Source organism: Salvelinus fontinalis, chromosome 5 (genome assembly GCF_029448725.1).
Source record: "Salvelinus fontinalis isolate EN_2023a chromosome 5, ASM2944872v1, whole genome shotgun sequence".
Lineage (NCBI taxonomy): Eukaryota > Metazoa > Chordata > Actinopteri > Salmoniformes > Salmonidae > Salvelinus > Salvelinus fontinalis.
This window is the reverse complement of record NC_074669.1, coordinates 18,695,635-18,710,283: the sequence shown is the minus strand read 5'-3', so window position 1 is coordinate 18,710,283 and position 14,649 is coordinate 18,695,635. Positions and strand designations below refer to the sequence as shown.

General features: G+C 41.8%; 1 protein-coding gene across 22 annotated transcripts in view; it reads left to right on the top strand.

Annotated features, from left to right (window-relative positions):
- The window catches only part of LOC129855255 (leucine-rich repeat-containing protein 7-like), a 222,806-nt gene that overhangs the window by 138,130 nt on the left and 70,027 nt on the right, over positions 1–14,649 (top strand). For all 22 annotated transcript variants that reach the window (XM_055922696.1, XM_055922697.1, XM_055922695.1 and 19 more), the window contains 4 exons: positions 3,143–3,345; positions 7,432–7,549; positions 7,740–7,818; positions 13,638–13,727. In XM_055922696.1, coding sequence (XP_055778671.1) covers positions 3,157–3,345; positions 7,432–7,549; positions 7,740–7,818; positions 13,638–13,727 — 476 coding nt within the window. In that variant the 5' untranslated portion in view covers positions 3,143–3,156. The remainder of the gene's footprint in view (positions 1–3,142; positions 3,346–7,431; positions 7,550–7,739; positions 7,819–13,637; positions 13,728–14,649) is intronic.

Genomic DNA, 14,649 nt, shown 5'->3' with positions numbered 1-14,649 from the left:
CAATCAAATTGAAGACGGGTCTATCAGTTTTCAAAACAGGAGATCAACAAACTAACGCTACTTTTCTAGTCTTGCGCAACTCTCAAACAGTACACATGACGTTACACTGTTTCCAGGTGGCCTTACTTCTTCATTGCACAAAGGAATAACCTCAACCTATTTCCAAAGACTGGTGACATCCAGTGGAAGCTGTAGGAACTGAAAACAGGTTGATTAGAAATCCAGTATTCCAATAAACTCATTGAACAGACAGTGACCTAAAAAAATAAAAAATAATAATGGTTAGTCCTCGGGGTTTTGCCTGCTACATAAGTTCTGTTATACTTACAGACATGATTCAAACAGTTTTAGAAACTTCAGAGTGTTTTCTATCCAAATCTACTAATAATATGCATATCTTATATTCTGGGGATAAGTAGAAGGAAGTTGAAATTTGGCATGCTATTTATCCAAAAGTGAAAATGCTGCCCCCTATCCTAGAGAAGTTTTAATGCTTTTATTTATCAGTTCTTCTTTTTCTCTTTGACACTTGGCAAGACTGGATAGAATAGAATAGAATAGAACTGAATAGAATATAATCTCTCTGTAGGTGATGGCTTTGTTATGGAATGTTTGGGAATCACTTCCTTTAGGTGGTTGTAGAATTTAACATCTCTTTTCTGGATTTTGATAATTAGCTGGTATCGGCCTAATTCTGCTCTGCATGCATTATTTGGTGTTTTACGTTGTACACAGAGGATATTATTTGCAGAAATGTTTGTCCCATTTTGCAAATTCTTGGTTGGTGAGAGGACCCCAGACCTCACAACCATAAAGGGCAATGGGTTTTATAACTGATTCAAGTATCTTTAGCCAGATCCTAATTGGTATGTCAAATTTTATGTTCCTTTTAATGCCGTAGAAGGCCCTTCTTGCCTTGTCTCTCAGATCGTTCACAGCTTTGTGGAACTTACCTGTTGCGCTGACATTTTTGGCTGAGGTATATATAATTTTTTTGTGTGCTCTAGGGCAACGGTGTCTAGATGGAATTTTGTATTTCTGGCAACTGGATCTTTTTTTTTGGAACACCATTATTTTCATCTTACTGAGATTTACTGTCAGGGCCCAGGTCTGACAGTCTTTGCGGAAGATCTAGGTGCTGCTGTAGGCCCTCCTTGGTTTGGGACAGAAGCACCAGATCATCAGTATACATTTGACTTCAGATTCTCTCGCCCCATTGGGAATTCTCACGTACACAGGCAGCTGAGCCTAGAGTCCTGCAGGTCTGATCTGTGTGAAGAGGCCCTATATAGTCACTATTATACTTCTATGAGAGGCCCTCTGTCTGTAAGCTATATAGCAAAGAGATCAGAGCAGGGATCCCACTCAAAGGCTCTGATTAGGAGACACATGAAGCTGCTGGGTATTTCTAAGGGTATTTTGTGCTATATCCCTGGCTTAATAGATTTGCTGCTCAGACAGCCTCTTCCCTGCGTCTTGATTGGCTGCTGACACCTCTCTGACCTCTCTGTGGGCGTGACCTCTGATGCTGTGTTGTTGAGAAGAGCAGAGGACAGGAGAGGGAACTGGCAGTTGCTGCTGTGTTTCTGGAAGTAGGAGTGGGGAGATGATAGAGGGATTTCACTGTGACCTTGTCTGATATGTGCTCCTGAGAGCCCAGCTCCATAAGGATTTATCTCTCCCAAGCTGAAATGTCATTCATCTCTCTGCTCTGCCCTACTGCATCTGGAAGAGAGGCTCTTTACAAGGCACTCCGATTGAAACATGGTTGTTTGTCTCCTTTACAATGGGACTACAGAACAATACTAAGACTATTAGATGGAGAACGTGGCTTCTGGAAAGCAGGTTGTTCTGCCTGTGCCATGTCTGTTTTTGTTGTGTGTTTGGGTGGAAAAGAAAGATGAGTGGTGGGCCCCAGCCTGTTGGCTGTGGAGTTGCTGGTGGAGGCTGTGAATCATCACCCAGCTGCCCCTGGTCTCAACCTGCCCTGCTGACAAAATACACAACTTTGGAAGTTACAGTAAACACTTGATTTGTACAGGGACAGTGTAATTCACAGACTACTTGTAGTTACATAGAGCAGCCCAATTTTGGGGGGCAATAACAGCTTTACAAGATAATTGCTGTATCTTGGTATTTAATGTGGTATTTACAATGAATAAAACCGGAAAAACTAAAAGGATGAACAAGTGTCTTGTTAATTTGATTTCCCTGCATTTGTGATGCTGTGACTACTATGGGCCTAAGTTATCAGCAGATGCTGAACAATGGCTGTATTGAATGAGCTTCACAGGGTTGAGTATGATAGAAATATGTTTTATTATCACAAGGGTACATTCACATTTTTACCACTACTTAATCAGAAATGTCATTATCTTGGGGGAATGATTGACTTCTTTTTACAAGACCCCTCATACAACCTCCAAGAGAGAGGAATATGGCCTTGCAGACACTATAAACTCAGATACAACTCAGATCTTACCTCGTCCTTACATGGAAATAGGACATACTCACATTCAAACTCATTCTCTTAAACCATTTTGAGAGCAGACGGCAGAGCAGCTAATTATTTAGTGTAAATTGTCTTCACACAAACATGTTCCTCACGGTGTTCGTTGGCCCAGTGGGGATATGCAGGTAGTCTATCAATATTTATTAGTGAGAGACTATGGTATGAGCCCTGATATCTACCATTGACTTTCCCCAGTAAATCTCCTTTGCCCAAGAAATATAGCTATAGGAGTTGTTGTCAAGAGCAGAATATAACATTTTTATATGTGTGAAATGACTCTATACTTCACATTGTTGAATTAGGAGTGTGTGGTACTGGCAGTGAGGTAGGCTGGTATTACTGTGCTGTGTAACAGTGTGAATGGGGGCTTTGACTTAGGTTGGCTAATTGCACTTAACTTTATCGGAGACAATTAAGACCCTGTTTGACGAGTGTGGTTTAGCATGGCTGCGGCTAATTCTATTTCGTCTTCTGCGGTGCTGTCCTGACCTAATCAGGAGGCTGGAGATACAAGGGCCAGGCAATGGTGAGATTATTTAAAGCAGAGTGGGTCAGAGGAACGCTCAGCTAGTTTATGTTCTCTCACTTATCTCTCTCTCCTTTGTCTCCCTGACCACTCCCCCACTACAGTGCAGTGTCTGGAGATGACGACTAAGAGGAAGATCATTGGGCGCCTGGTGCCGTGCCGGTGCTTCCGGGGTGAGGAAGAGGTCATCTCAGTGCTGGACTACTCCCACTGCAGTCTGCAGCAGGTGCCCAAGGAGATCTTCAGCTTCGAGCGCACGCTGGAGGAGCTCTACCTGGATGCCAACCAGATCGAGGAGCTGCCCAAGGTGGGTTCTGATGGGGCTTGGACCTGGGGCTGAGGCTTGGGTCTGAGGGCCGGGGCTGGGGCTGTGGGGTTGGGGCTGGGGCTGTGGGATGAAATGGGTGAAGTGTATAAAAGGGACTCTGTAAAGTCATAGTTCAGACCATTTCCCAATATTACAAAGCATGGCATAATGATCGATGTCAACATTATCTCAGCTCTATGCACTCTCTCTCTTCATTTGGCGCTCAGTGTTGATTGTCTAAATGAGTTGCCAAGCCAACCAAACCCCCACAGACCAAAGAGTGGCGTAATGTCCTTCCTGTCTGTAAATGAGCTGTTAATAAAGCAGAGAGAAAAACACTCAGAGAGGGAGAAAGAAGATATGTGGTCAGGAGAGAATGGGGTTGGTTACCATGGACAGCTCCCAGTCAATGAGAGTTTAAAACTTCTTATGGCTGCAATCCCGTTAACGGGATGATATGACAACAGCCAGTGAAGGTGCAGGGCGCCAAATTCAAACAACAGAAATCTCATAATTTAAATTCCTCAAACATACATGTATCTAATACCATTTTAAAGTTAATCTTGTTGTTAATCCCACCAAAGTGTCTGATTTCAAATAGGCTTTACAGCGAAAGCACCACAAACGATCATGTTAGGTCACCGCAAAATCACAGAAAAACACAGCTATTTTTCCAGCCAAAGACAGGAGTCACAAAAAGCAGAAAAATAGATAAAATGAATCACTAACCTTTGATGATCTTCATCAGATGACACCCATAGGACTTCATGTTACACAATACATATATGTTTTGTTCGATTAAGTTCATATTTATATCCAAAAATCTCAGTTTACATTGGCGCCATGTTCAGAAATGCCTCCTAAATATCCGGAGAAATTGCAGAGAGCCACTTCAAATAATATAAATACTCCTCATAAACTTTGATGAAAGATAATGTTTTACATAGAATTAAAGATACACTTGTTCTTAATGCAACCGCTGTGTCAGATTTCAAAAAGCTTTACGGCAAAAGCACAATATTCAATAATCTGAGAACAGCGTTCAGCCACAAAAGGAAGCCATACAGTTACCCGCCAAATTGTGCAGTCAACAAAACTCATAAAACGCACTATAAATCCTAACTTACCTTTGCTGATCTTCGTCGGAATGCACTCCCAGGACTCCCACTTCCACAAGAAATGTTTGTTTTGTTCGGTAATGTCCATCATTTATGTCCAATTAGCTATTTTTGTTAGCGTGTTTAGTACACAAATCCAAACGCTCGTGCAGGTCCAGCCGAACGTCGGACAAAAACTTCAAAAAGTTATATTACAGGTTGAAGAAACTTGTCAAACTAAGTATAGAATCAATCTTTAGGATGTTATGAATAATCAATAACGTTCCAACTGGAGAATTCCTTTGTGTGTAGAGAATAAATGTAACGCAGGTCCCTATCATGTGAAATGCGCATGACCAGGACCTGGCTCTCTGCCAGACCACTGACTCAAACAGCTCCCATCCGGCTCCACATCACAGTAGAAGCTTCATTCAAGGTTCTACAGACTGTTGACATCTAGTGGAAGTCGTAGGAAGTGCAAACAGACCATATCCTACTGTGCATTCAATAGGCGATGAGCTAAAAATCGACCAACCTCAGATTTCTCACTTCCTGGTTGGATTTCTTCTCAGGTTTTTGCCTGCCAAATGAGTTATGTTATACTCACAGACATAATTCAAACCGTTTTAGAAACTTCAGAGTGTTTTCTATCCAATACTAATAATAATATGCATATATTAGCAACAATGACTGAGGAGCAGGCCGTTTACTCTGGGCACCTCTGTGCACCTTTCATCCAAGCTACTCAATACTGCCCCTGCAGCCATAAGAAGTTAAGAGTTTCTTTCCAATAGACTATATTTTCAGAAATGGTGGACATTGACTTTTATTTTTTTAAGAATTTATGAAAGTGTTTTTTTCTTCACTTCAATGACAGACATGTATTTGTTTGAAATCTATCACTTGATGGTTTCATTTCAGAGACAAATAATCATGTTTTTTTGAAAAACGCTATATGTCTGACTCACTCAGAGAAATAAGTAGTACTGCTAGGTTTTACACGGTCAAATGTAGCAAATAACTACATTCATTTTAATAAAGAACTGTTCAAAAGATACATTTGTGACCTCAGGCCAGCATCCTGGAGTCACCTCTTCACTGTTGACGTTGAGATTGGTGTTTTGCGGGTACTATTTAATGAAGCTGCCAGTTGAGGACTTGTGAGGCATCTGTTTCTCAAACTAGACACTCTAATGTATGTGTCTTCTTGCTCAGTTGTGCACCGGGGTCTCCCACTCCTCTTTTTATTCTGGTTAGAGCCAGTTTGCGCTGTCTGTGAAGGGAGTAGCACACAACGTTGTACGAGATTTCAGTTTTTTGGCAATTTCTCGCATGGAATATCCTTCATTTCTCAGAACAAGAATAGACTGATGAGTTTCAGAAGAAAGTTCTTTTTTTCTGGCTATTTTGAGCCTGTAATCGAACCCACAAATGCTGATGCTCCAGATACTCAACTAGTCTAAAGAAGGCCAGTTTTATTGCTTCTTTAAGTCATGTTTCTCAGCGAGGTTTGTTCAGGGTCTTTGTGAAGAGAGTTCAGAGCCAGTGTGGCGCCTCACAGGGTTGCATAAGAACCAGGCATTGATAGATCCCATGTGTGTGGTCTTTTATGTAAGTGTGGCTTGTGTATATCAGAGTGATGCCTTGGGCAAGACTGGACAACGCTGGCTCTCCTGATCCTCTCCAGTCTCCATTGATGTAGATACTCCCCCTCTGGCTATTATAGCTCTTACAGAGTAATGGCCTCTCATAATGGGCGTGTTACAGTAATGTTCTTACTGGACTGTAATGTCTCCCTGGCTCTCTCAAATGGCATCCTCTTCCCTATGGGCCCTGGTCAAAGGTAGTGGACTATATAGGGAATAAGGTTCCATTTGGGATGTAGACCCTTAGAACTTGTCCCTCTCTAGTCTCTGCTCTACATTTAGAAAGGAATCAACTGCTCTAATCTCTCTTTTACATGGAGAAAGGAATGGACTACAGAGATGGGAGGAAGCGTTTGTTGATACTGTATAGGCTGGCTTTGTTAAAATTCTGTACATTTATTAATGTAAATATTGATATTCATTATTCATGTTACACAGTTAGAATGGTAATTGTTAGCCTGTTATCTCAAACATACTGCGTATGGCATGATGCACATGCACACTAACTCTGCATAGCGCCCTTTTCAACCTCCCTTCCTCCCTCCCTCTATGCTTTCTCTCTCTCTCCCTTCCTCCTTTATGCTCCATCTCTCTCGCTCTCGCTCTCGCTCTCGCTCTCGCTCTCTCTCGCGCTCTCTCTGAGGAGGACTGATGTGGCTCTCTCCCTCCCTCTATGCTCCATCTCTCTCTCTCTCTCTCCCTCGCTCTCTCTGAGGAGGACTGGTGGCTCTCTCCCTCCCTCTATGCTCCATCTCTCTCTCTCTCTCTCCCTCGCTCTCTCTGAGGAGGACTGGTGGCTCTCTCCCTCCCTCTATGCTCCATCTCTCTCTCTCTCTCTCTCTCTCTCCCTCGCTCTCTCTGAGGAGGACTGATGTGGCTCTCTCCCTCCCTCTATGCTCCATCTCTCTCTCCCTCGCTCTCTCTGAGGAGGACTGATGTGGCTCTCTCCCTCCCTCTATGCTCCATCTTTCTCTCTCTCTCCCTTCCTCCTTTATGCTCCATCTCTCTCTCTCTCTCTCTGAGGAGGACTGATGTGGCTCTCTCCCTCCCTTCATATAGAGCTGTGGACTACTAATGTTGTACTACAAGGTTACTCAACTGAGAGTTGCTGCTCTTACAGTGAACAAGGGGAAACGTGTCAGAACATTGAAAAGGACTTTGCCTCAGCGTTTCTCTCATGTTTCACATTTAACAACAGCACAGCAGGATCATTAGAGACTGGCCTTATTGAAACTCAGTGCATGAAATCTCACAAAGTCTACATTTTTTCAACTCAGCAGGCTAAGAGATTGATATAACACCAGTATAACTTGTGTTTCTGTTCTGCCCCTCTCTCTCCATAGCAACTATTTAACTGTCAGGCTCTCCGTAAACTGAGCATACCTGACAATGACCTGTCAAACCTGCCAACCACCATAGCCAGCCTTGTAAACCTGAGGGAGTTGGACATCAGTAAAAACGGTAAGCGAGTGAGATGTGATGTCCACCGCATTCTCTGATAGTTTCTACTCTGATATATTCTAAATTGTCAACTCTCTACTGATACTGTTACTCTAAATATTAGCATGATGTACAATATGGCGAGGCATGAGTATTAAAAATGTGTGTTCATTTGTTATGAATGACAAACATGTTTCCATCCCTTCTTTAGGTATTCAAGAGTTCCCAGACAACATTAAATGCTGTAAATGCCTATCTGTTGTGGAGGCCAGTGTAAATCCTATTGCCAAGTAAGTGAAGAGAGAAGTGTATCATTGTGATGGGATGGCTGTAGTCTATAGGGACAATGGTAATGCTGTATTATCATTGCCAACAGCTGTGTCTGTTGCTTTGTGCCAAGCAACAATCACAGATTACCTCAATAAAAAACAACCCTGAATATTCCTATGAAAATGCTTTCAGTCAAATTGGCTGTAGAAATACATTTTTTTATATATATTTTTTGGCACCTCATGGCAACTTAACTACATGTGAGACTGTTGTATTTGTATATCGGAGGCTTTAGTCTGAATTTAAATGATTAGCATAGAAGAATAGAAACAATTCCATCACTGTTTACGTAAGACATTTCTTTCCTGCATTGTGTAAATACTGTATGCCATTTGTTAAATATTGAGTAGTTTCCTGTCCTTACAGAGGGTAATGCAGGTCTCTCTGCGAGATCTTGACGTAATGTGCCTCATGCTATAAAATACATTGGAAAACCATAAGGGCAATACGTCATACATTTTGCATTTGTTGGTGGGAAATCATAGGTTGACAAACAAATGGGTTCTCGTAGATTCTCTTTCTACCTGCCTATCTCATTCAATTCAAGGGGCTTTATTGGCATGGGGAACATGTTTACATTGCCAAAGCAAGTGAAATGGATAAACAAAAGTGAAATAAACAATATAAAGTGAACAGTAAATATTACACTCATTATTTCCAAAATAATAGAGACATTTCAATTGTCGTTATATCTATATACAGTGTTGTAACAATGTGCAAATAGTTCAAGTACAAAAGGGTAAATAAATAAACATAAATATGGGTTGTACTTACAATGGTGTTTGTTCTTCACTGGTTGCCCTTTTCTTGTGGCAACGGGTCACAAATCTTGCTGCTGTGATTGCAAACTGTGGTATTACACACAATAGATATGGGAGTGTATCAAATTGGATTTGTTTTCAAAATCTTTGTGTGTCTGTGTAATTTGAGGGAAATATGTTTCTATAATATGGTCATACATTTGGCAGGTTAGGAAGTGCATCTCAGTTTCCACCTCATTTTGTGGGCAGTGTGAACATAGCCTGTCTTCTCTTGAGAGCCAGGTCTGCATACAGCGACCTTTCTCAATAGCAAGGCTATGCTCACTGAGTCTTTACATAGTCAAAGCTTTCCTTCATTTTGGGTCAGTCACAGGGGTCATGTATTCTGCCACTGTGTACTCTCTTTTTAGAGAGATTTAGTGATTTATTTGAGTCTAAGTGTGTTACTGTCCTGGGGCTCTGTGGGGTCTGTTTGTGTTTGTGAACAGAGCCCCAGGAACAGCTTGCTTAGGGGACTCTTCTCATTATTCATATCTCTGTAGGTGATGGCTTTGTTATGGAAGGTTTGGGAATCGCTTCCTTTTAGGTGGTTGTAGAATTTGACGTCTCTTTTCTGGATTTTGATAATTAGTGGGTATCGGCCTAATTATGCTCTGCAAGCATTATTTGTTGTTTTACGTTGTACTCTAAGGATATTTTTTAAGAATTCTGCATGCAGTCTCAATTTGGTGTTTGTCCCATTTTGTAAAAACCATAAAGGGCAATGGGTTCTATAATTGATTCAAGTATTTTTTGAAAGATCTTAATTGGTATGTCAAATTTATGTTCCTTTTGATGGCATAGAAGGCCCTTCTTGCCTTGTCTCTCAGATCGTTCACAGCTTTGTGCAAGTTAGTACCTGTGGCACTGATGTTTAGGCTGAGGTATGTATAGTTTGTTAAGTGCTCTAAGGCAACGGTGTCTTGAAAGAATTTGTATTTGTGGTCCTGGAAACTGGACCTTTGTTGGAACACTTATTTTTTGTCTTACTGAGATTTACTGTCAGGGCCCAGGTCTGACAGAATCTGTGCAGAACATCTATGTTCTGCTGTAGGCCCTCCTTGGTTGGGGACAGAAGCACCAGATCATCAGTAGACCTTAGACATTTTACTTCAGATTCTAGAAGGTTGAGGCTGGGTGCTGCAGACTGTTCTTGTGCTCTTGCCAATTTGTTTATATATGTGTTGAAGAGGATGGGGCTTAAGCAGCATCCCTGTCTCCCCCCTAGGCACTGTGGAAAGAAATGTGTGTGTTTTTTTGCCAATTTTAACTGCACACTTGTTGTATGTGTACTTGGATTTGATAATGTAATATGTTTTCCCCCAACACCACTTTCCATGAATTTGTATGGCAGACCCTCATGCAAAATTGAGTCAAAAGCTTTTTTTGAAGTCAACAAAGCATGAGAAGACTTTACCTTTGTTTTGGTTAGTTTGTTTGTCAATTAGGGTGTGCAGGGTGAATACCTGGTCTGTCGTACGGTAAATTGGTAAACATCCAATTTGCCATTTGTTCAGTACATTGTTTTCACTGAGGAAATGTACAAGTCTCCTGCTAATGATATTGCAGTGGATTTTCCCAAGGTTGTTGTTGACGCATATCTCATGGTAGTTATTGGAGTCAACTTTGTCTCCACTTTTGTGGATTTGGGTTGTCAGTCCTTGGTTCCAAATATTAAGGAAGATGCCAGAGCTGAGGATGATGTTAAAGAGTTTAAGTATAGCCAATTGGAATTTGTGGTCTGTATATTTTATCATTTCATGTATGATACCATCAACACCACAGGCCTTTTTGGGTTGGAAGGGTTTGTATTTTGTCCTGTTGTTCATTCAGTGTACTTGGAGAATCCAGTGAATTCTGGTAGTCTTTAGTAGCTGATTCTAAGATTTGTAATTGATCATGTATATGTTTTTGCTGTTTGTTCTTTGTTATTGTGCCAAAAAGATTGGAGAAGTGGTTTATCCACACAGCTCTGTTTTGGATAGATAACTATTTGTGTTGTTGTTTGTTTAGTGTGTTCCAATTTTCCCAGAAGTGGTTAGATGCTATGGATTCTTCAATTACATTGAGTGTATTTCTGACATGCTGTTCCTTCTTTTTCTGTTGTGTATTTCTGTTTTGTTTTATTGATTCCCCATAGTGAAAGCATAGACTCAAGTCTTCTGGGTCTCTGTTTTTGGTTGGATAGGTTTCTCAATCTCTTTCTTAGGTTTTTGCATTCTTCATCAAACCATTTGTCATTGTTGTTGATTTTCTTAGGTTTTGTGCTTGACATTTTTAGATTTGATAGGGAAGCTGAAAGGTCAAGTATACTGTTTAGGCATTCTGCTGCCAAGTTTACACCTTCACTATTACAGTGAAATGTTTTGTCCAGGAAGTTGTCTAAAAGGGATTGAATTTGTTGTTGCCTAATTGTTTTTTGGTAGGTTTCTACACTACTTTATTTCCATCTATAGCATTTCTTAATATGCAGTTATTTTGACTTTGATGCCTCCTCATGATTGAGTATTGCTCTGTTTAAGTAGACTGATTTTGCTGTGATCTGATAGGGGTGTTAATGGCCTGACTATGAACGCTCTGAGAGACTCTGATTTGAGGTCACTGATGTAATAATATTTTAAGATAAATACACAACGCAGAGGACTTAAGGTCAAGAGGGAATTAACGATCAGTGGAAATAGTTGTTTTTCTGTAATAGGGATTAAATGATTAATGTGTCAGAGACATGGGAGGAATGTCAGTCCGGGACTCATAGCTACATGTGGCAAGTTCTCATTGGTTCAAATTGTCCATACATTGAGCCTGAAATAGGATACTTGTTATCTAATTGGTCAACCACAGGCTAGGATTGGGGGTATAAAACTACATCCTGTCACTTAGTTCTGTGGGGAGAATCACTGAGGACAGGGAAGAATGATCGTCTACTTCCCAGCATAACAACTATGATTTGTTCTATTTGAATAAACCTATTTTTCACCCCCTGATTTACTTTGGGGTCTGTGTTATTGAAGAATAACATCAACTGCTAATAGTGATAAAGTAATCTACAGTACTACTGTCAAGGGATGAGCAGTAGGTGTACCTACCATAGGAGTCTCCTCAAAGCCTACCATTGACTATGTACAAACCCAGCTTGTGATAGAGCTGCAGGAGTTGTGACCCATTTTTTGGGGTTGTTTTGTCATAGTTGTGTCTAGGGTGGCATATTTGTAAGGGAATACTGTCACCTTCAGGTAGGTGTTTGTCCCCCTGTGTGCTGAGAGTGTCAGGTTATTGTCCAGTTCTGGCATTTAGATCGCCACAGACTAGTACATGTCCCTGAGCCTGGAAATGGTTGAACTCCTCCTCTAGGATGGAGAAGCTGTCATTGTTAAAGTATGGGGATTCTATTGGGGGATATAGGTAGCACACATGAGGACATTTTACTCTGTTGAGATAATTTCCTTATTAATTTCTAGACATATGTAAAATGTTCCTGTTTTGACTAATTAAATAGATTTGGTTAGGTCTGCTCTGGGCGGCAGGTAGCCTAGTGGTTGGAGCGTTGGGTCAGTAGCCGAAAGGTTGGTGGATCAAATCCCCGAGCTGACAAATTAAAAATTTGTTGTACTGCCCCTGAACAAGGCGGTTAACCCACTGTTCCTAAGCCCTCATTGAAAATAAGAATTTGTTCTTAACTGACTTGCCTAGTTAAATAAAGGTTAAATAAATAATATTAAAAATACCAAATGAGCATACCCCCTCAGTCTCTTCCCTGTTTAACACCTGGTAGTTTGGTGGATGGGACTATCAGCTCTCTGTTACCTAAAAGGCAACCAGTTGGTCCGTCTCGTCTATACCATGTTTCTTGTAGGATGACACTGTCTGTATTTCCAATTTCTTTGATGAAGTCTGGGTTCCTGCTCTTTAGGCCAAAGGCAGATGACCTCAGTTTAGCCAGTTTGTGTTTGGGAAAAAGTTTATTCTCTTGAATGTATTTGCCATTTGAGTCAATGAGGAGCACCATTTCTGGCTTTTGTGTGTTCTCAATGGATGTGTGGGGGTTGTCAGGAGAGCTATCGGTGGAGCTGACGGGGGCTGTTAGGAGGGGGTGGGGTCTGTTGGGTTGGTGGGTCCTATGTTGTCGGTCCCATTGTGGTGTTGAGGTTGTGGTCCGGGTCTGAGGTGGGCTGTTTTGCTGGCTTCTCTGGGGGAGTGTCTGTAACACTTTAGCTTTCTCACCTCCTCCTCCAGTGCTGTTATGTGTGCCTCTCTCTCCTCTTTCACTGCTGTGCCATGTGTTTCTCTCCCTCCTCCTTCACTGCTGTTAGCTGTGCCATGTGTTTCTCTGTTGTTGTGGTGGTCTGTTTTGTGGGTCTGTTCTGTCTGGATAGTGTGGACTAAATCTCTGAGCTCCATGTCTCTCTCCAGCTCTGTGAATTTATTCATTCCAATGATGGAGGAGCAGTGCAGTTGTGGGACCTGGGTGTGTTCAGTGCTGGGAGGGTGACTGTCAGTTTGAAGAGGTGTGATCAGACTCACTCAGGATGGGCGAGTCGTCACCGAGAGAGAGCTTTTCCTGCTGTGCTCTCTCTTTGATCCCGTAAAAGTCCTGCTGGAACTGCATGAGGATGCCCTGCACCATTACTGTCCCAGAGTTATACACGTTGACAGAGGTTGTTTCAATTTCCTCAATGTCTAGTATTCTGAGTTTCCACCCTGGGCCAATACCCTCTCTCTTGAGATAGGGGTAGTGTGGTTTTATAGCACTGTGCCATGCCAGGGGATGGTCTGTGTGGAAAATGAAGTTGCTTACGTTCCCCTCTTGGTAGTGGTCAGCAAATAGTATCTCTGGATTGTCCTTGAGGAGCTTCTTTTTGTACTTATTCCGTGCTGTGTAATTTTTTATATCCAAGGGGTACTGTACTGTGATGACATCTGGACAGGGATTCTTTCTCTCTCTTTCTTTCCGTCTCTCATTGCCCATCTCTCCACTGTAGGCTCCCAGAGGGCTTCACCCAGCTCCTCAACCTGACACAGCTCTTCTTAAACGATGCCTTTCTGGAATACCTCCCCGCCAACTTTGGGAGGTGAGTTCAGCCTATAGCCTCCCATGTTCTGGTGTTGTGGGGCCTAGGGCCCTCAGTTGCAGAAGGAGAGGCCCTCTGTGTATGGATATGGATTGGATAGGAGCTTTTATTCAGTTACCAGTATGTCTGGGTGGGTTCAAACAGACTGTTCTTCATTCTCTGCACACAACGCCTGGTAAACGTCACTTGCCTGGGGCTTGCATGAATAAAGCAATGGTTTAGGGACAGATCTAAATGTACTGGGGGCGAGGGGCCGTCCAACTCAAGGTGTCCTAAAAAAAAAATGCACCCCCCTCCCCAAAGTTATACATATTTTCACATGACCCTTAATTGAACACCCTACCTCTTCATCGAATGAACTCAAAATAATATTTATGACCACAAATAACAATAACTGTAGCGACCATGTGTTTATGAACGTGGATATCGACTTTGCCACTTCAGCTTGCTTTTGTGGCCCAGTCGATGCCACGCAGGGCTACGGGTCAGAAGGTTGAGGGTTCACCGACCACCACAGACTCTCTCTCCCTGCCTGTTTCATTAACCTACGATCAGAGCCGTCTGCAGACAGTGATCAGCTGGGGGAAAATCAGATTTTCAACATTTCGATACCCAATATCGAAGGCTTTGCTTGACAATCTCTGAGTGTCATTAAACTTTTTGGTGTTTTGCAACAGATGTCTTTTTCCATTCACCAAGCGCCTGCTGCACAGTTTGGATTGAATTATTGATTGATCTGTGATTTATTTCCATTGTGTTCCATATTTTTTACATAAATACAAATACAATGAAATATATACAGACACATTACAGAGACAGAGACGAAAACATTCTCAACCTCCAGATGAGTATGAGGGGCAAGTTTAAGTACAATTCTTACAAGCTTTTTTGGCTGGTAGCTTATTCTTTAGATGTTTGGGGC